General features: G+C 43.2%; 1 protein-coding gene across 4 annotated transcripts in view; it reads left to right on the top strand.

Annotated features, from left to right (window-relative positions):
• LOC138453575 (scavenger receptor cysteine-rich type 1 protein M130-like) overlaps positions 1-19,848 on the top strand; it is a 500,179-nt gene that overhangs the window by 294,231 nt on the left and 186,100 nt on the right. For all 4 annotated transcript variants that reach the window (XM_069606566.1, XM_069606582.1, XM_069606572.1 and 1 more), the window contains 2 exons: positions 1,267-1,368; positions 15,853-15,954. In XM_069606566.1, coding sequence (XP_069462667.1) covers positions 1,267-1,368; positions 15,853-15,954 — 204 coding nt within the window. The remainder of the gene's footprint in view (positions 1-1,266; positions 1,369-15,852; positions 15,955-19,848) is intronic.

The following is a 19,848-nucleotide window of genomic DNA, read 5'->3' as shown; positions in this document are numbered from 1 at the left end:
CTCTTCCAAAAGGAGTTAATTGAAGACATTTTACACCACACTTCAGAGCTCGCACCGTTCCTTTCTATGGTATAATGCCCTCGTTAGCTCGGGCTCTCTGAAGATGAGAGCCTGACACTGTCTGGCATGCAACAATTCAAATAACAAAACAAATCCAGATTCACCGCATGGAAATGGGTACATTTTGGTGGAATCAGATTTTTGGGGACACAATTTACTCCATGTTAGGAACATTAATGGACGTTACCCATTTTAGGGGTAACTCGGAGTGCTTCCGCTATTGGGATTCCCACTGTGGTGCTTGAATGTATCTATCAATGTTTGATTGCTGGGGCAAATAGAGGCAGATGCACATCCTGAACTCTTGTTAGCTATGGACTTGCAATGGAAGACCGCGGCACCATTCATCTAGTGCCAGAAGACAGCGCTTTTTCGTCGTTTTTTGTAGCTTCCTTTTTTGTGAAAATAGGGGGGAACAAGGAGTAGGGATACAGATCTGTGAATAGTTCCAACACCCATGAGTCATAAGGTGATCAAACTAATTCCAAATAACAGGCTCGGTGTGGGAGAAAAAATAGTCTATGACACCAGGGAAAGTGTCCTGAGTTAGCAAAGCTCAGTTTGTCCCCTTCACATCAAACCACTTGAGTAGTGCCAGGGAAAACAGTTATGTCCAATTATTTCAAAGCACGTTAAATCGGTAGCATTGGTTAACTGCTCGCAGCAGAGTGTGCTATGCCATGACAGTGGTCCACATTAGACCAGAAAATCGATGCATGCTGGAAGATCAAGCTGGCCTTATGGGCATCGGCCTGTAGCCCAGCCTCCACTCCTACACATACCATGTGTGAAGCAAGATTACAAATAAAGGTCCTATTAAAATACATATGAACAGAAACTGAAAAGATATTCGTATTCCTCATAAATTGATTAACAAAGAGGTGGAATATTCAAAGAAACAAAGTTAGAAATGTGTTGTCTTGAGCAGGACGAGGACGAATAGAAATTGGCACGTAGGGTTTGTATCCACTCACTATTTCAAATAAGTGATACTGGCCTTTACTTACGTACTTAGTCCCGTAGAAATGTAAAAGACAAACAATAAGCTATGAACAATAACATGCGAGAGAAAAGCTTCTAGCTGGGAATTGCTGCATATAAACCTATCGTCCAGCCATGTGCAGTCTGTGATAAGTGATGAGAGCATTCATGTAGGGTGGGTTTAGCCCTACAATAAAGATGTCATCATTACTTGTGTTATCACAGTGGAAGAGGAGACGTTGGGCACTTTCTTGCAGACCATCAGAAGCGATTGGATGGGCCAAACTCCACCATCAAAAGTGGAAAACTCTGACAAATCGTCATCAGGTAAAGGAACAAAGCATTGTTACCCATTTCCTGTGGAGTGTAAATGATTGTTTATGTCCATTTTCTCTTGCACTTCACTCTTTCATCTGTTTCTGCTTGCACCTTCCAGGGGCAAGTGTTTCTTCTGTTTCAGTGAATGCAGCTGGGGTACAAGGCTCACTGAATGCAATGGTTGCTGCTGTGCTCACTCAGCTAATTAGAGTATTTAGGATGCTGCCCCGTGCGCAAGGCATCATTGTCCTATGTGTCAAATTGCTTGGAACTGAGTGCTCCTTAATTTTGCCTGTTGATTTGCTTTTTGGTGGTTGGATAATCACATTTCCTAGAGCCTGACTTGACTATGACTTTGATGACATGCACAATGAGAGAATTTCCCAGGTAGGTTATTCTGGGAGAAACAGGGAGAGAATTGCTCATTTGGGATTATCCTGGGAGAAAGGGATAGTGACCATTGTGTCTCTTGCTCTGGAGATCTGCAAATATGCAAGGGTTCTAGGAAGATGACAAAGGGGTACAGAGATAATGGGGTGCAGGAGAGGGTGGTTTGCTGGTAGAGAGAGATCGATTGACAGTGAAAAGCAGGCAGGGGAATAGTGGGATAATTAGACGGTGCACAGGAAGCGAAAAGGGCATAGCAAGAGATGCATACATAAATACATGGGCACAAGTACCAGGCGGTTCAAGGTTTACTGACCCCTCACAATATGCAAAATTACCTTTGGTCATTCCAAATATTGACCCTCTATCCCAGACTAATGTTCCACTACTTGGACTTGAAGGAAATGAATGCATCTAGAGACATCTCAGTGTAAGCAGGAGTGCCCAAGCCAGATAACCAAGACCAGAGGATGTCCAAAAGAGTGCCCCAAGGTTTAGAAATGTTTTCCTGTTAGGATGACGTGTGTGCCAATAGAATGTGCTCCAGCCCCAGTGTGCATTGCGTGCTCCGAAGTATTTCAGGCGAAAACCCTTTCACAGACATATTCGTCGAACATAAACACCTGTGGTCCTACAAAAGTTTCCAAAATGCTTTTTGATTTTATGAAAAGCAGCAAGGTGTTACTTGTCTCTATACCCTCTCTAATAGGTGCTTTATTTACAGAATGGGGGTGATTGGAGCTAATTCTAAAATAGTGGTGCTGTAAAATACGTGTAACAATAAGGCACACAAGCTCATGCCAGTCTTTAGACTTGCTTTACTGCTCTGGGGAATTTGAAAAATCTTTTGCAGGTAGAGTGGAAGACAGTAGGGGGAAATATGAAGCAACCTAGCTTTATGCATGTGTGAGATTTTCATACAAGCATCACACTATTGGAATCTGCCTGCATTAAAAAGCTGCTCAAGTCTGGGCTATGGAAATGGGGACTCCCATAGGACATAATTAGAGATCCTGTAATGGGGAATAAAATCCGAGAACAAATCACTGAATACAATTAATAACCACCCTGACATATCGATTGAAACACAATGGGAGGCTCTAAAGGCAGTAACCAGGGGACACCTAATTGCATTGAAGGCCCAAAAAGAAAAGCTCAACTATCATTGGGAGAAGGAGCTGGAGGCCAAAATTGGGAGTATTCAGGCAGAAATACTGCTGAAACCAACTATAAAGCTACAAAAAGCCCTGAGGCACGTCCAAGGACAGTTAGAAGCGATCCACACTAAGAAGGCAGAAAGGCACCTGCTGAGGCTAAAACATAGGTACTACACTAAGGCTAACAGAGCAGATAAACTTATTTAAGGGGAAGCAACTAGATATTGGCCCTCTGCGACGATAAAGGGAAAAGAAGGACCCAAACAACCGAAATGGGGGAGATAATGGAGCGGTTCTACAGAACTTTGTACTCCACAGACCATCCCGATGAAAATCTCCAAAAAAACATATCTGGAGGGGGTGGACCTTACAGTGCTATCCGTCACAGAAAAACTCACATTAGATAGGGACATAACGATTGAAGAGGTCAATAAGGCAATCAGGGAACTCCCCAGAAATAAGGCCCCGGGTCCTGATGGCTACACAGCGCTATTCTTTAAGGAATATGGGGACATACTGGCCCCGATCTTGACCAAATTATTTCATTCCTTCAAAGAAAAACACAAAATCACCCCAACGATGAATGAGGCCAAGATGCTGGTGATACACAAACAGGGGAAAGATCCCGAATCTCCAACCTCCTATGGACCAATAGCATTGATAAATTTAGACGCCAAGCTGTATACTAAAATCCTGGCCTTCAGACTTACTCAAGTGCTTCCAAAACTGATCCATCAGGATCAGTCTGGTTTCGTCCCCGGACGACAAACACATGATAATATTAGGAGGGTCCTCCACATCGTGGAAAAGATAGAAATAACGGGCACGCCTGCAGCAATACTAACCTTTGCTGGACGCAGAGAAAGCGTTTGACCGAGTAGAATGGTCCCTCCTATTCCACATACTGAGGAAAATGCGCATAGGAGAAACATTTATTAAAATGATAAAAGCCAATTACAAATCCCCCAGCATTAGAATAGCGGTGAATGGGTTCCTGTCTAATAAAATACGGATCGAGAGAGGGACGAAACAAGGTTGCCCACTATCCCCCCTATTATACGCAATTTTCCTGGAACCACTGTTAGCGCGAATAAGAGACAACCAAAATATAAAGAGAATAGACATGGGAGGTATTACCCACAAAACTGTGGCATATGCTGATGATATGTTGATAACGTTGGGAGATCCCAAAAACTTTCTCCCTATACTAGTGCAGGAGATAGACAAATATGGCTCTATATCCGGCCTCAAGATAAACAGACAGAAATCCGAATTACTGATACTGGCGGGAAACACAACCCGAATCCAATCGGTAGTAGGCGCCCTCCGACTAAAAATCGCTACGACAGGGACCTAATACCTGGGTATCACCTTAACACATAAAATACAGCAATTATACTCCCAAAACTCCCTGAACCTGCTGCAACAAGTCAAACGGGACATGGAAAGGTGGAACCCGTTATCGATATCATTGTGGGGGCGGATAACGGTCGTCAAGATGACCATCCTACCCAAACTCTTGTATCTATTTCAGGCGCTGCGCTCTACCCCACTTTAGAAGATACTATGAGGCAGCCCAACTATGGGTCCTGAAGGAATGGATTCCGGAAGAGTCCCAAAAACTGTGGGTTGCTCAAGATAGGGCAGTGGCGAATACCCCGACAAGACACATGCTATGGGCAGGGAAGACACACAGACATCCCAATCTACGCATAAGCGAAATCATGCAGGCATCATTGGAAATATGGGACGGAGCAACTAAGAAAGGTACCCTAACCAAAGACTGAGCCCCATTCATGCCTCTATTCAGAAACCCAGAATTACCGCCAGGTCTAGAGAATAAGGCATTCCAAAAGTGGGAGGAAGCGGGTTGCAATATGGTAGGGGATATGTGTCAGGAACAAGAAATAAGGACCTTTGAAGATTGCACGACCCTACTGCACCTGAAGGGGACGGATAGGTTTAAAAACGACCAACTGTACCATTGGCTAGACACACCGAGAATAAGACAAGCAGCCATCAGAGAACTAACCCCATTTGAGCAATACATCATGTCAAACGACGGGTCAAAGAAGTTTGTATCAAATAGATATAGTTTCATCAACTCCGCAGGAGAGAAAGTCACTTGGCAATATATTAAGAGGTAGGAAAAAACCCTGAGAAGGACGATCCCAAGGGGGCAGTGGGAATACACGTGGAGGATGATATCTAAATTAACGAGTGCCATCCACTCAAAAGAAATGTGGATGAAAATTCTCCTACAATGGCACAACACGCCAGAAAGGCTCCGCGGAATGTTCCGGGACTCTCCCAATGTATGCTGGAAGGCATGTGGAGGGGAAGGAAATTGGAGACACATTTGGTGGGATTGCCCAAAGCTTCAACAATACCGGACAGATGTGAAAGACCACATGAGCTCAATGTTCCAGGGGGCTGAGACTCTGGGGGAGGAGGTGTGGCTTTGTGGGATTTGGAACCCGAAGGACAAAACCCTCTCCAAAACACAGAAAAGAAACTTCATGGGTCTTCTAATTGGGGTGTGGTTGGAAATCGCCCAAAAATGGAAGCAAAGGTCCCCACCAGTTGCAATAGACTGGATACGAAGAGCATGGTACCATATATCAATGGAACATATGACATAGAACTTACAAGGGAACTATCAGAAATTCACGGAGGATTGGTCGGACACCTTGGAGTACCTACAAAGCGACTATATGGAACAGTGGTGTCCACATAAAATTAGAATTCTTGATATGTTCAGATAAGTCACTGAGTCTACAAACAGAAGCTAAATAGAAGGGTGGACATCCCGGGGGGGAGAGGGAAGGGGGATGGAGGGTGTTATATTGATTGTTCATGTTGTAAAACTAATAAAAATATTTTTTCAAAAAAAAAGCTGCTCAAAGCACATGGATCCCATGGAAATCATTTAAATTTCAATCTGCAAAATGGAGAGTAAAATGAAAGAGTGAAGGTAATATATCCCTGAATGTACTCTTTCTTTCTGTAAAAAAGGTAATATTGCAGGCAGTGGACCCAGCGCCATGTATGTGCTAACGGTATGCAATTACCACTTTTAACAAAATGAGCCTTGCTGTTTAAATTGGTATTATACTGGGTGTGAGTGTGTTATTACAGTGATGTAATCACAAACTAGGCCAGAGATATTAATTTCCAGCATGCACATTGGATGCAAACCAGACCACCTCAGACCATGGTAAGTGACGCAAAATACGTGTTTGCAGAGTCTCATCATTCATTTTTACACAAGTACACAATGCACACCGGTGTTGGTGCTAATTTAATTTTTTACAACAATCACCCTAACATTGTGTGTAACCATGAACCAGATATACTAATTCTGAGACAGACTCTGGATTTGGATGCAAGGGTAAAATGGTCTTCTCGAGATAATGTGCCCTCTCCCCAAAATCCTTGCAGACCTTTAGAGGAGGAGTTGCTGAGCGGTGAAGCCGGGGCTCAGGGTCAGGATGTCTATCTATATTGGGCTGTACACATGCCCATACATCAATAGACTTCCATTGAAATCCATTCACACGCGATATTTAAAAATCCTTAGGATTACATCTTGAACACATTTCTTGCGAATTTCTGACAACAGCAGACCGCCACTGAATATTCTGGTCTCTTGCATACACAATAGAGGGCTAATTCTGTACCCCAAAACAGCACCATCACCCCAACTGAGATGTCAGCACCGTGGATTAGTAAACTTTAAGGTAGATTCCTGCTATCAAGACTTTGCTTGTCATAACATTGCATCTCTTAAATACAGTTGTATCCAGGGACGGACTGGGCCATAAAATTGTATCGGGCACCAATGAAAAAGTGGCCCACGGTTGCAAATGGCTATTAATTTCTTTTGTGACACTGTTGGAATTGTAACCAAGGGGGAGTTTTTTGGATAAAGTGTGATGCAAATTGTGCATTTTAAAGAATATTTGATCAGCAACACAGGTCATAATTACTAGCCGCAAAGTGAATTAACTCATTAAACTGGCCAAAAAAGTGTCCCACTTTGAATAAAATAACTGGCCCACACTAGCATTTTATGTTTTTGGTTCGGCCAGTGGCCTATTGCCCTATAGACCAGTCAAGCCTGGTTGTAGCAGTCATGACGATGGGACCATTCTGGGTACCTTCCCAAGCACACCAGAACTTGACATGAATGTTGGAAATCAAATTAACTTTCTTTCTGGTAATGCCCACGATCACTTGTCCTTATCGCAGTTTACGACTAAACCAATTAAATAATTACTAAACATTTTGAATCAACATAATTGTGTCTTTTTATTTTGTAATGCTTAGGAAAATAATTGAAGTACTATTGTATAGTTCCGCGCACCACGCAGAAGTACCTGTGAAGTACCTCTTGGCCTTATATGCTGGTGGAGTAGTGAGAGACTTATTGTGATCAATTTGGAAAAAACACTTACTGTTGAGAAAACGCTGTTTCTTGGGCCACAGCACAGCATCATCTGCTGAGGCCACGCCCCTTTGTTGTGAGGCCAAATAAACAACCGTGCGTGCGCACCAGCACGTGAGCACCAAGCAGAAGTACCTGTGAAGTACCTCTTGGCCTCGTATGCTGGTGGAGTAGTGAGAAACTTATTGTGATCAATTTGGAAGTACGTGTCAACTAACACCCTTTACAAAGACTCTAAGTGGATATTTCGGTATTTCCCCGTAATTTGTGCTAATTCTGCTGTATTTTCTTGTTTAGAAAACGCTGTTTCTTGGGCCACAGCACAGCATCATCCGCTGAGGTCATGCCCCCTTTTGTTGTAAGGCCATATAACCATCCGTGTGCATGCACCAGCGCGCGAGCACCAAGTGGAAGTACCTGTGAAGTACCTCTTGGCCTCTTTGCCGAGGTGTCGAGGAGGAGAGGTACTTCGCGGTCCTTCCGGCTTAATATCGCAGGGCAATATGCAGCCACGCACACTCAAAACAGATATGCCGGTAATAATTGGTAACCGAGCGGTTCGGGGTGAGAGGATTCTTGTGACCCCCGTCGCTGGACAACGCACTGCCAGTATGGTATGTTCAACCCACACCGCGCATGCGGACACCCTCTAAAAGAGTGGCTGCATCCCCGAACATTGGTAATTGTAAAGATATACGAGCATTTTGGAAAGATGCTCGTGTAAGAATTGCAACAGATACTAGTTCTGGGGTGGGGGTGGGTACTCCAGACACAGCGAAAGCAACAGTGATTATGCCGCCCCCTACTACAATTAGAGATACATTGCAGTGGGCTCTGGAGTCACCTGCAATACCGATGGCAATCAACCCCGGTGTTGCAATAACAACTAATTCAGACTCTCTATCTGATTCAACCCCTATAACAGGAGCATCATTATCAACAAGGGCATCATTATACGATAGCATTATGCTAAAGGCGCTTCCACCAACGGCAAAGTCACCTACATCTGAAACGGTTTAGCGGCCTAACACTGACGTTGCAATCATTGATTTAGACTCTGAAGGTTCAGTCGTTTCAGTACAAATTTTGCCAGATAACCTGTCTAACTCTCCTGTGATGTTTGATTATCCGGATGCTGCTAATAGCAGTTCTGCATTAAGCATCTCGTTCATGCACCCAACGCCTAGGAGAGCGCACAATTCACTATCAAATGTAAATGAGCCGAATTTCGGCTCACAAAATGATAGGTTGTTAGAAGTCACCCTTCAAGCTATGAACCTGGCCATACAAGCGTTGGGCAAATTATTTGAAACAATAGACGCCAAATTAAACAATCAGACAGGAGTCTTGGAGAATATGCGAATCTGGCAGGAGTCACTTGGCCAGCAACTGAGTACTAAAACTATTTCTCAGTTGCCATGTGAAATCGCAAAAACAACTGTGACAACAGTAGCGTGTCAAACACTGAAACACAGTGAATTACAGTCACCAAGTAAGTTAAAAAAAAGCAACCACAGTATTACCGTGCATTGATAAAGTAATCTTTGCCATAACAGAACCTGTACAGGTTCCTCCCACAGTGAAGTCTGTACTAAACGATGCCCCTAGCTTGGCGCTTACCATAGCCCCAAAAATAGTGCATACCATTTTTAATCCAGGCAGAGTGGGGCAACTTAAAAGCAGTTTCCCTTGTAAGTTATCTAAAAATCAGAAAACAACAAAACGTTTTGTGGGATCGGGAACTAAGCAGTTCTTCAAGGCCATTAGTATTCCACAGAAGAATGTTACAATTGCCTCCCAGGCGATCAAAAAAATATATAAGCAGCAACCACTACTCAAGGATAATGGGTGTCAGGCAAACAATGGTGCGAAGCAATTGGATTATGCCCCTCTAGATGAGTTAGTCCAACAAGTGAACAATGGAAACATTGAGAACCGTCTGAAAACAGGGGCTCATGTATCCACCGAATGCCCCAGAGCGGCAAATGTTGAGCTGCTGCAAGCAAGAGATCATGAGGCAATTGCTAATCATAGACAGGAGATACGGAAAGCCGTTAATGCCTTTATGGCTGGTCATATGATCACAGATTTATTCGGTGCGAGTAAGGCAAAGGGGCAGTCAGTTGTGGTAGAGGAGTCCCACCAGGATGCTGTTTTACAAAGACAAACTGAATCGAGGAGTACAGTTACAAAGACCCTCAGCAAAAAAAACAACTAGCCTGGGAGATGGGGGCCTCGGCAAGCCACACATATTGGTGATTCACTGCCCACTCCTCCCAAATTGAATATTGAACCAGCCGTAGCAGTGAATAAATAGCAGTAAGTTAAATGGGGGAACAACAGTTCAAACAGTAATGGTTTAAACATCACAGCAGAAGTACTCCAACAAATTGAAATAGCTCTAAGGAACATCAAACTCATAAATAAACCCCTTACTTTGAGCGATGTACATAACGTTGTCAAAAATGACAAACTTAGCCCCCCAACTAAGTTAGAGGGTAGGTGACTAGCAATGCATTCTTTGATTCTTGAATGCCGCCATCTCCATGTGTGCAATACGATCTCAATAGGAGGTCGGTAATGGCCATCTTTTCTGATGTAGCACAGTTAGAGGATATAACTTCATCAGATATCGACTGTGTGGAGTTCACCAATGATGGTAGGCTGAATTTAGTCAGACTATGGTTGAACTCACGGGTGGTACAAAATGTAATTTGGTCAGCAAAAATGGCTCTATATGAAATGGGTTTTGAGCTAAAAATAGAGTCAACACCACTCATCCACTCATAAATCATACATCAGACAAAAATCATAAAAATGAATCCAAGGCGAGCACGTCCCAGAGTCTGTTGGACAAAGTGTCAGAACAAAAAGTCAATCTATGTCAATGCAAATGTAGTCAGGCGAAACAATAACTAGACATAATAAGTCAAAAAAAGACCATCACGCTGTTGATTTGGAATACAAGAGGCTTTAGCCATCTGCTCATCAACGATAGCAGCAATTTGGGAGCAGCTGATATAATATTATTGCAAGAAACGTGGCTCACGGCTGCTCCAGTATGGGACAACCATGACATTTATTTAAAACCTGCTTATAAACCAGTATCTGGTTGACCCTCTTCTGGATTGTTAATCGCTATTAAAACTATGAAGAAACATCATCAGAATTGTGGGCCATGTCAAATAACCATATGATCATGGTGAAGGTAATGATCCAAAAATCGGGGTATGCAATTTTGAATGTATATTGGAATGTGATTGCAATACCAGAGAATACATTCTATAAAGATCTAACTATGCTACTAGATTTGGTGGAGCTCGATCCAATGGTGACTTTTCTAATTATAGCAGGGGATCTAAACATCAACTGCTGTGAGGAAAAAGCTTGAGGAGATGGAGCAAGAATACCTCAATGGAATTTGTTCATTAAGTACCGCAACCTTCACATGCTAAATGGTATGTTCAAAGCAGACATACCGCCTCAGGCAACATGGAAAAGAGGGAACAACCATTCTGTAATTGAATATATATATGTGAATGACAATTTGTTACCAGCTTTACTGGACTTTGAGGTTAGAGACTCCAAGCTAAGTGATCACAACATCTTATCGATGACATGGGAGAGTGAAGATCAAAGCCCAGAGTGTGCAAATTCTCAGCGAGGAAGCTATTTACTTGTCAATCCTGGGTTGAATCGACTCTGATGGTCGGAGGAGGGTTTACAGCACTTTAACCAATTCCTGGCAAACTCACACAGTGAGAATAGTTGGGGAATGGGCTGCCTAGGAATAGAGTATAGCAATACAATGCAACTATTCCGGCAGCATAAATCGAATTATAACAAACCAAAAGCTAAATTCCACCTCCACTCATTTGATCAGGCCGTTAAAATGAGGAAAACATTACACCATGCCGAATTGAGGAAAGTGGCTCACTACCCCTCGGACCTGAAGGCCAGTCAACTAAGGAAGATTAGGAATCACTATGTAAATTGGGTAAAACAACATCGAGCACGAATGTATCAAAACGATGGTGCTAACATGCTGAGCATTCTCACAACCAAGAATACAGCAAAAATGTGGTCAATCATTAATCAGGTTGCATTGGGTTCACAGATCGCGATTCAATCAAGCGCAGTGAATGAACAAAGGTGGATACAATACTTCACTGATCTGTACTCTGTACCCCATGGCAGTGTAAGCTTAGACTCTAGCAAGCTTATGCAAAAATTCCATATCAACTTTGATTGTTATGTCTCATTAAAACAGCAAGCAACTCAGGGGCTTCGGGCCCTGATGGGTTGTAGAATCAAATGTTGAAATCGCATCCCGATCTTTGGGCCTCCATATTATTTAAGATATTCTCAGCTATAAATCTTGCCCACACATTGCCAAAAAGTTGGACATATTCAATCACTCTCCCAATATTTAAGAAGGGTGATCGCCAGTTGCCTAGTAGCTACCGACCCATCTCATTGTTAGATGTCCCGGGTAAAATCTATGGGAGGTTATTGCTAAAAGAACTAAATCTATGGATCACAGAGAATCAACTAAAAGATCCATTTCAAGCGGGATTTGTGTCAGGAATGGGGACTGTTCCAAATATCTTATGTCTAAACCTGATCAAAAAGCAATACACTGCACAGGGTCAAATGAATATATACTACCAACCAGGGACTATCTAGCTACATTTTATAAAACTGGGTCTACCTCTGTGAACTGTAGATTTTGTAAAGAACTGCAAACACCAGAAACTTTATTCCATCTAATTATGGTGTGTCCGATGCTGAAAGAAAAAAGAGAACTATTCAGAAGCTTCTTTAGAATTTCGAATAAAACAGTGACGACAGAAGAAAGATGGGCTAATCTTCTAAGAGGAAATGATCAGTGGCTAATAATTACAATAATCAAATTCTGGACTGAGATTATAAAATGAGTAGAAATGCACAGAGCAAATGAAAAAAATGTTCTGTTTTGTTTTTTATTCTTTTTTAAAAAAATATGAAAGTGAAAAAGAATTTAATGCAAAGTTTGTAAAATCAAACCAAACATTTTAATTAAAAAAAAAAAATTGGATTTGCTTTCTTCTCTTTCCTGGCTCTTGGATTTTGGCTTGTGGACAATGGACTGCCTTTTGTATCTCCCTTTCGATTTGACTACCTTGATATTGGAACATTGGAACTTTGGCTTTTGGACATTGGACCGCCTCTTTGATTCACTCTTTGTATTTGGCGTTTTTGGAACTTTGGAACTTTGCCTGTGAACTCTGGACTGCCTTGTGTATTGCATTGTGGAACTGCTCCCTGGATTTGGTGTTTCTGGCCTTTTGGCCTTCCCTGTCCCTATCTGCGCACTTGTGCCGCCCAGGTTCGGTTCCCCCCTTTTCCTACTTGTTACTATCACATCACCTATCAATACCACTGGTATGTCATAGAGGCGGAAGAGGTTGGGATAGGTCAGTGGGATTCCTTTTGCGATAGTTGTGTACTTAAATTGTTTTTTCTTTCCAGCTACAAAGTGTCTGGCGGGACCAATTCCTGTTCCACCGTTTGCCCTATTGGTCAGTTAGCAATTGTGCTCGGTAGTTCTCTCTGACTGGCGAATAGGGAAGAAGGTTGTTAGTTCACATAGGAATATCTGTGACATAAATTCACACATTACCAGCCCCAATGAAAACTATGGTTAGCTAACAATCGCCTATTGCTAACCCTGAAGGTTTGCTACAAGAACTGGGGCATCATCTTTCTCATCCAAGACCTTTAACCTCTGGAACGATTAACCCATATCCCTGGAAGAGATTGATGATCACTTTTCGATCCTCACACTGCTAAAGATCCTTCTAAGTAGGCCCTAATTCCCTTTGTTTCTGCCATGCCTCTTTAGACATATTGCCCAACCTTTTGCACCTTGGTATTATTCTGGGTGGTTAGATGCACACAACACACCACAATAGCCTAATGTAACTACTTCCTCAGTGAAGAGTCTTACTGAATAGCAATCATGGTTCAACTGCTGAGACTAAATCAGTGATTACACTGTTCCATATTTACCTACTTCTCAGCTACAAATGCTGGCATGTGGAAAATGTTTTACTGGTCATAATGTGCACTTTCTTTTATTTTGGAATTAACCAAACTTACGGGGAGGAGGTGCTGGAGGGGGGGGACACACACATGAAGTTATAAAGATGACAAGATGAATCAGCATAATAAGAAATATAAGAGCATTTAGGGCAGCAAGGCCAAGTGGCAAGGCATGTATAGTGGAAGGCCTGCCTACTCATCTCTTCCAAAAGGAGTTAATTGAAGACATTTTACACCGCACTTCAGAGCTCGCACCATTCCTTTCTATGGTATAATGCCCTCGTTAGCTCGGGCTCTCTGAAGATGAGAGCCTGCCACTGTCTGGCATGCAACAATTCAAAGGACAAAATAAATCCAGATTCAGCGCATTGAAATGGGTACATTTTGGTGGAATTCGATTTTTGGGGACACAATTTACTCCATGTTAGGAACATAAATGGACGTTACCCATTTTAGGGGTAACTCGGAGTGCTTCCGCTATTGGGATTCCCACTGTGGTGCTTGAGTGTATCTATCAATGTTTGATTGCTGAGGCAAATAGAGGCAGATGCACAACCTGAACTTTTGTTAGCCATGGACTTGCAATGGAAGACCGCGGCACCATTCATCTAGTGCCAGAAGACAGCGCTTTTTCGTCATTTTTTGTAGCTTCCTTTTTTGTGAAAATAGGGGGAACAAAGAGTAGAGATACAGATCAAAAAATAGTCCATGACACCAGGGAAAGTATCCTGAGTTAGCAAAGCTCAATTTGTCCCCTTCACATCAAACCACTTGAGCAGTGCCAGGGAAAACAGTTATGTTCAATTATTTCAAGGCAATTTAAGTCTGTAGCATTGGTTAACTGCTCGCAGCAGAGTGTGCTATGCCATGACAGTGGTCCACATTAGACCAGAAAATCGATCCATGCTGGAAGATCAAGCTGGCCCTATGGGCATCACCGTGTGGCCCAGCCTCCATTCCTACACATACCATGTGTGAAGAAAGATTACAAATAAAGGTACTATTTTTTTTTTGTGTGTTTAATCATTAAAAGATTTTTACAAAGCACATATTCTTTGAGAAGTGCAATTTGAGAAGTGTTCAATTTGACTTTAGATTTAGGGTTGGTATTGGGTTCTGTACGTTTTAAATTGGTTTTGGTAGATTTGCTCTTTTCAGCGCTATGTCCAGAAGTTTCGCTGCCGCCCTGGACCATCGTGCTGAGTCACCTGCCATGAGTTGACTCCAACCTATTTGTTCGTTTACCACTGATGGTTGGGATATGAGTGGTGCCAAGTACGCCTCTCTTTCCTTAGACATTTCAGGACAAGTCATGAGGAGATGTTTGACTGATTCTGTTTGCTCCAAGTTTTCACACAGGCGACAAGTGTCTGTCGATGACTGTAATCTGATCGCCAGGATTTCTCTGGTTGGGAGAATATTTAGGTGTGCCCTCATAAAGGTTTTTCTCAGTTCCTTCTCAGGGAATTTTTCACAGTATCTCAAGGGTATTTTCAGTTTGTTGTGTCTAGGGGGCTGGTCTTTGAGAGATTTGTGGGTCAAAATCTTTTCGTTAGTGGCGATCCAGTCTTGTTGCTCTATTTTTTTTTTTTTACCCTGTTAGGGTTTGCGATCAGCAGCTCCTCTGTGGAGGCTATTGCTTCCAGTTTTTCTTGTAGTTTTTTGACCCATGTGTTGAGAGGATTACACCCCCCTTTCTTTATTTCATCTGCTACCACCTGGAAAACCGGGAGGGAGTTTGGCAGAAGGGTTTTTCTATACAGTTGGAGGGCACTTTGTTCAACTACTGAGGCTAGGGACACCAGGCCCAGATCGTGCCGAATTGCTGCAGTGGGTGCTGACTTTGGCAGGCCCAACACCGCTTTCACACAAAGCCTTCCAACTTAGTCCAAAATTCCGTGGGGAGTGTTAGATTTGCACTCATTCCGTATGTTAAAGCTGGTACAATTTTTGATTTATAGAATTGCAGTGCTGGGATCCACGAGAACTTTCCAAATGTTTTATCTACTGCTTTTAGTTGTGCTGTTAAGTTTCTAGTTTTGTCCCACAGGGACTTCTGGATGGTATTGTCTTTCAGGGAGTTGTCAATCCAGACTCCTAGGTATTTCTATAATAAAGGTCCTATTAAAATACACATGAACAGCAACTGAAAAAAATACTGTTATTGGTCATAAATTGATTAACAAAGAGGTGGAATATCCAAATGAAAGAAAGTTCGAAATGTGTTTTCTTGAGCAGGACAAATAGAAATTGGCACGTAGGGTTTGGGTCCAATCATTATTTCAAATAAGTGATACTGGACTTTAAATATAAACCTATCTTCCAGCCATGTGCAGTTTGTGATAAATGATGAGAGCATTCATGTAGGGTGGGTTTAGCCCTACAATACATATGTCATCATTACTTGTCTTATCACAGTGGAAGAGGAGACGTTGGGCACTTTCTTGCAGACCATCAGAAGCGATTGGATGGGCCAAACTCCACCATCAAAAGTGGAAACCTCTGATAAATCGTCATCAGGTAAACAAACAGAGCATTGTTACCCATTTCCTGTGGAGTGTGGATGCTTGTTTATTTACAGGTTGTATTGTACTACACACTTTTATCTGTTTCGCCAGGGGCAAGTGTTTCTTCTGTTTCAGTGAATGCAGCTGGGGTACAAGGCTCAGTGAATGCATTGGTTGCTGCAGTGGTCACTCAACTAATGAATGTATTGATGATGCTGGCCCGTGTATTTGTATTTGTATTTTGTATTTTATTTATTTATAAAGTGCAAAGAACCAGGCCCAGGGGCAACCGGGCGCATACTCTTGAAAACATGTTACAGCAAGTAATTACATTACATTAAGTACATTAATTACAGAATTAATTAATTACAAAGAGATTACACACAATATACGGTAATATACCGAGATGTACAGAAAGAGTACCATAGCAGATTGTAGTGTAAGTACAGTGAGGTGTATAAGCATGACCTAAGCCACACAAGAGTACTAGATAGAGTGAGGGTCTCATAGATCATGGGAGAATAGCCAAGTTTTGGCGTTGTTCTTGAAGGCTTGGAACGATGGTTCAGTTCTGATAGGAGTGGGAAGCGTGTTCCAAAGTTTGGAGGGTAGGACAGGGAAGCTCACCCCGCCCGCTTTTTGGAGTTTAAATCTAGGCAACGTGAGGCTGTGAGTTTGGGCTGCTCTAATTGGACGAGATGATGTGTGTAGTGTGAGGCGGGCAGATAGGTAAGGTGGGGCATTGTTGTTAAGACATTTGTGAGTCAAGGCTAGCGTTTTCAGGGCAATTCTTTGTTTTACCGGGAGCCAACGTAGGTCCGATCTGACACAGGAGATATGGGAACATCTCGGGATGTTTAAGGCTGCCTTTAAGGCATTGTTTTGTACAATTTGCAGTTTATTGAGGTTAGACTGGCTAGTCCCTAGGTAAAGAGCACTGCAGTAGTCAATTTTGGCCATGACGAGAGTTCTGGCGAGGGTGATGCAATTGGTCGAGTTAAGGAAGGGTCTACAAGCGGTGATACATTTGCAAGTATAGGCAGATGCTGACCTAACTGCGTTTGTTTGTTCAAGGAAAGCGTGGAGTCAAGATAGACGCCTAGGGTCTTGGTGTCTTTGGAGACCTTAATATCGTTGCCGTCGATGGTGAATGAATTGTAGGTCTGATCTAGTTTGTTAAGCTGATGGTTTGAACCTAGAAGTAGGAGCTCGGTCTTATCATCGTTAAGGCAGAGTTCATGATGTGCCATCCAAGCCTGAATGACCGAGTAGACATCATTGAGGGCTTTGGTGTCAGCTGTGTAGTCTCCCGTGATAGGGATGAGTATCTGGGTGTCGTCCGCGTAGTTAGTGTAGGAGACACCCAGATAGTCAAGCACGTCGAAGAGGGGCTTAGTGAATACGTTATACAACGTAGGGGATACACATGATCCTTCAGGAACGCTACAGTGAATGGGGAGGGGACAGCTGATGCCGTAGGTGAGAAGACTCTCATAGATCTATTGCTCAGGAATGAGTGGATCCAGGCATTGGCAGAGTCAGAGAAATGGGCTGCGGATTTAAGATGTTGGCATAGTATTTGGTGGTTGACCAAATCAAAAGCCGCAGAAAGATCGAGGAGAAGGAGAAGGGCTAACTTCCCATTGTCCTTTAGTGTATCCATCTGTGTTTTTAAATCAATCAAAGCTGATTCCGTGTCGTGTTTAGGGCGGAATCCTGATTGTCTCAGGCCTACATGATTTTTTAGTTCCAAGTAATCCTGAATCTGCAGGTAAGCTGCACGGTCCAAGATCTTAATCCGGGACAATACCTGTCTTGAAAGAAGCATTTATGAAGCATTTATGAAGGCTGTAATGAAAGGGGCTAATTCATGAGATGCTTCCTTGATAATGGGTGCTGTGCAAGGGTCACCTTGGCAATTGGATGGTTTGAGGTTGTTTATGATTCCCTCTACTTCAACGGTGGTGAGTGGGGAGAAAGAGAAAGGTTTATGAGAAAGATTAACTTGATGAGTATCGAGTGTGGGTGCGGTCAATGGTTGGTCAGACTGTAAGGCATTCTGTTTGTCTCTAATTTTAGATTGGAGGGTGGCAATTTTACCCAGGAGTGCTGACTGAATATTTGAGCACCAAGAGCTATCTTTAGTACAGGAGTCGGGGGGGCTGCAGGTGTCTCAAGTTCCTTGAGAATATTAAACAGTTCCTTGGTGTTAGACTGGGCAGACATAATGCGGTTGCTGTAGGAATCATTTTTTGCCTGAAGTAGAGCTACTTTGTAGTTAAGGGTAGCTATAAGGAGAACGTCCTTATGGGCGTCGGAATGGTGACTTCTCCAATGTGACTCTGCCGTCCGTTTCTCTTTGCGTAGCACTCTGAGTTGGGGAGTGAACCACGAATTGAAGTGAGCTCGTTGTTTGGGTTTCCTCAGTTTGAGTGGGGCAATAGAGTTGATGGCTGCAAGCACAGACTGGTTGTACATGTCGGCTAAAATGGTAGGGTCTGTACAAGTGTCAGGAGCATTGTTTAGGGTGGGAAGGATGAGGGGGAGTAATTTTTCTGCAGTAATGTACTTTTTATTTCTAGTGAGGGTGGCTGGGGCGACCGGAGGTGTAGGTAGTAAGGCTGCTTCAATACTGAAGGTGATGACGTGGTGGTCAGACCAGATGCAAGGGGCATTGGAAAGTACGCTAATATTGCAATTGGTGTCACTGAGCCAGTCAAGGGACCGCCCTTTAATGTGGGTAGGTTCCTGTATGTGGTGTGAAAATGCTAAATCTGATAAGGTATTAGCAAGGTCGAGGGCCGCAGTATCATTAGGGTCTTGGTGTCCTAGGTTGAGGTCGCCAAGAATGATGGTTTGCGAGTTAGATTTTGCATTGTCGAGTGCTAAAGCAGTGATGTCATCCACAAAGGATGTGGGTGGACCTGGGCGTCTGTAAATGAGGTGGATGGTGACCGTTTGGTTGGCTGACAGTCCGAGTTTGACAGAGAGTACCTCTGCAGATTCCACCTTAGTGCTTGGGATGGTTCTGAGTCCTAATGGGTTTCTAGAGATAAATGCAATTCCTCCACCTCTCAAGGTGCGATCACATCTGATAATGGAGTAGTCTGTGGGGATGGCTAGAGAGAGTGCAGGGCCAGATGCCGCGTGTAACCAAGTCTCAGAAATGGCGATGAAGTCAAGTTCCTGAGTCTTGATGAGATCAGCGATGTCCAGAGCATGGGCAGCTAAGGACCTTGCTTTGATCAATGCAGCTTTGATTAAACCAGCGTTGCTTTTAGACGCTGTGTTGGTCTGAGGGTGAGAGGGCATAGGTGAAGTGGGTGTTTGTAGGGGCGGGCTAAGCGTCATTGTTTTCGAGTGTAAATTCGCGTACATAGGGTGACCCTTCTTGTCCATGAGTCTGGATCCTAGTCTTTCGTTCCTGAGAGCGATGGAGCACGGTAGGTTAGGAGAGGGCTTTTTGGCGAAATGGGCAAGCCATAAGGCCGGATCATTAAGGTAGATGTTGCTGTTTTGCGGTGCAATACTTAGGTAGGAATCAGCAAGTCTAAGTGTGGAGTCCATGGGTTTAGTGTGCAAGGCGCTGAGTGCAGCTAAGTTGGGTGGCGGTAGGTATAACGTCCAGGTAATTGCCCACACTAAGAGTGGTACTTGTAGTAAGGGAAGCAGTGACTTTAGGGAGGCCAGGTGTAGTAACATGCATGAGGCATCATTGCCCTATGTGTCAATTTGCTTGGTCCTGAGTGTTCCTTAATTTTGCCTGTTGATTTGCTGTTTAGTGGTTGATTAATCACATTTCCTAGTGCCTGACTTAACTATCACATTGGTGACATGCACAATGAGAGAAATTCCCAGGTGGGTTTATCCTGGGAGAAACTGGGAGAGAATTGCCCATGTGGGATTG

The sequence above is a fragment of the Ambystoma mexicanum genome, chromosome 1p (genome assembly GCF_040938575.1).
Source record: "Ambystoma mexicanum isolate Mex_15411 chromosome 1p, UKY_AmexF1_1, whole genome shotgun sequence".
Lineage (NCBI taxonomy): Eukaryota > Metazoa > Chordata > Amphibia > Caudata > Ambystomatidae > Ambystoma > Ambystoma mexicanum.
Note: the sequence above shows the minus strand (reverse complement) of the source record. Positions and strands in the feature narration are given on the sequence as shown.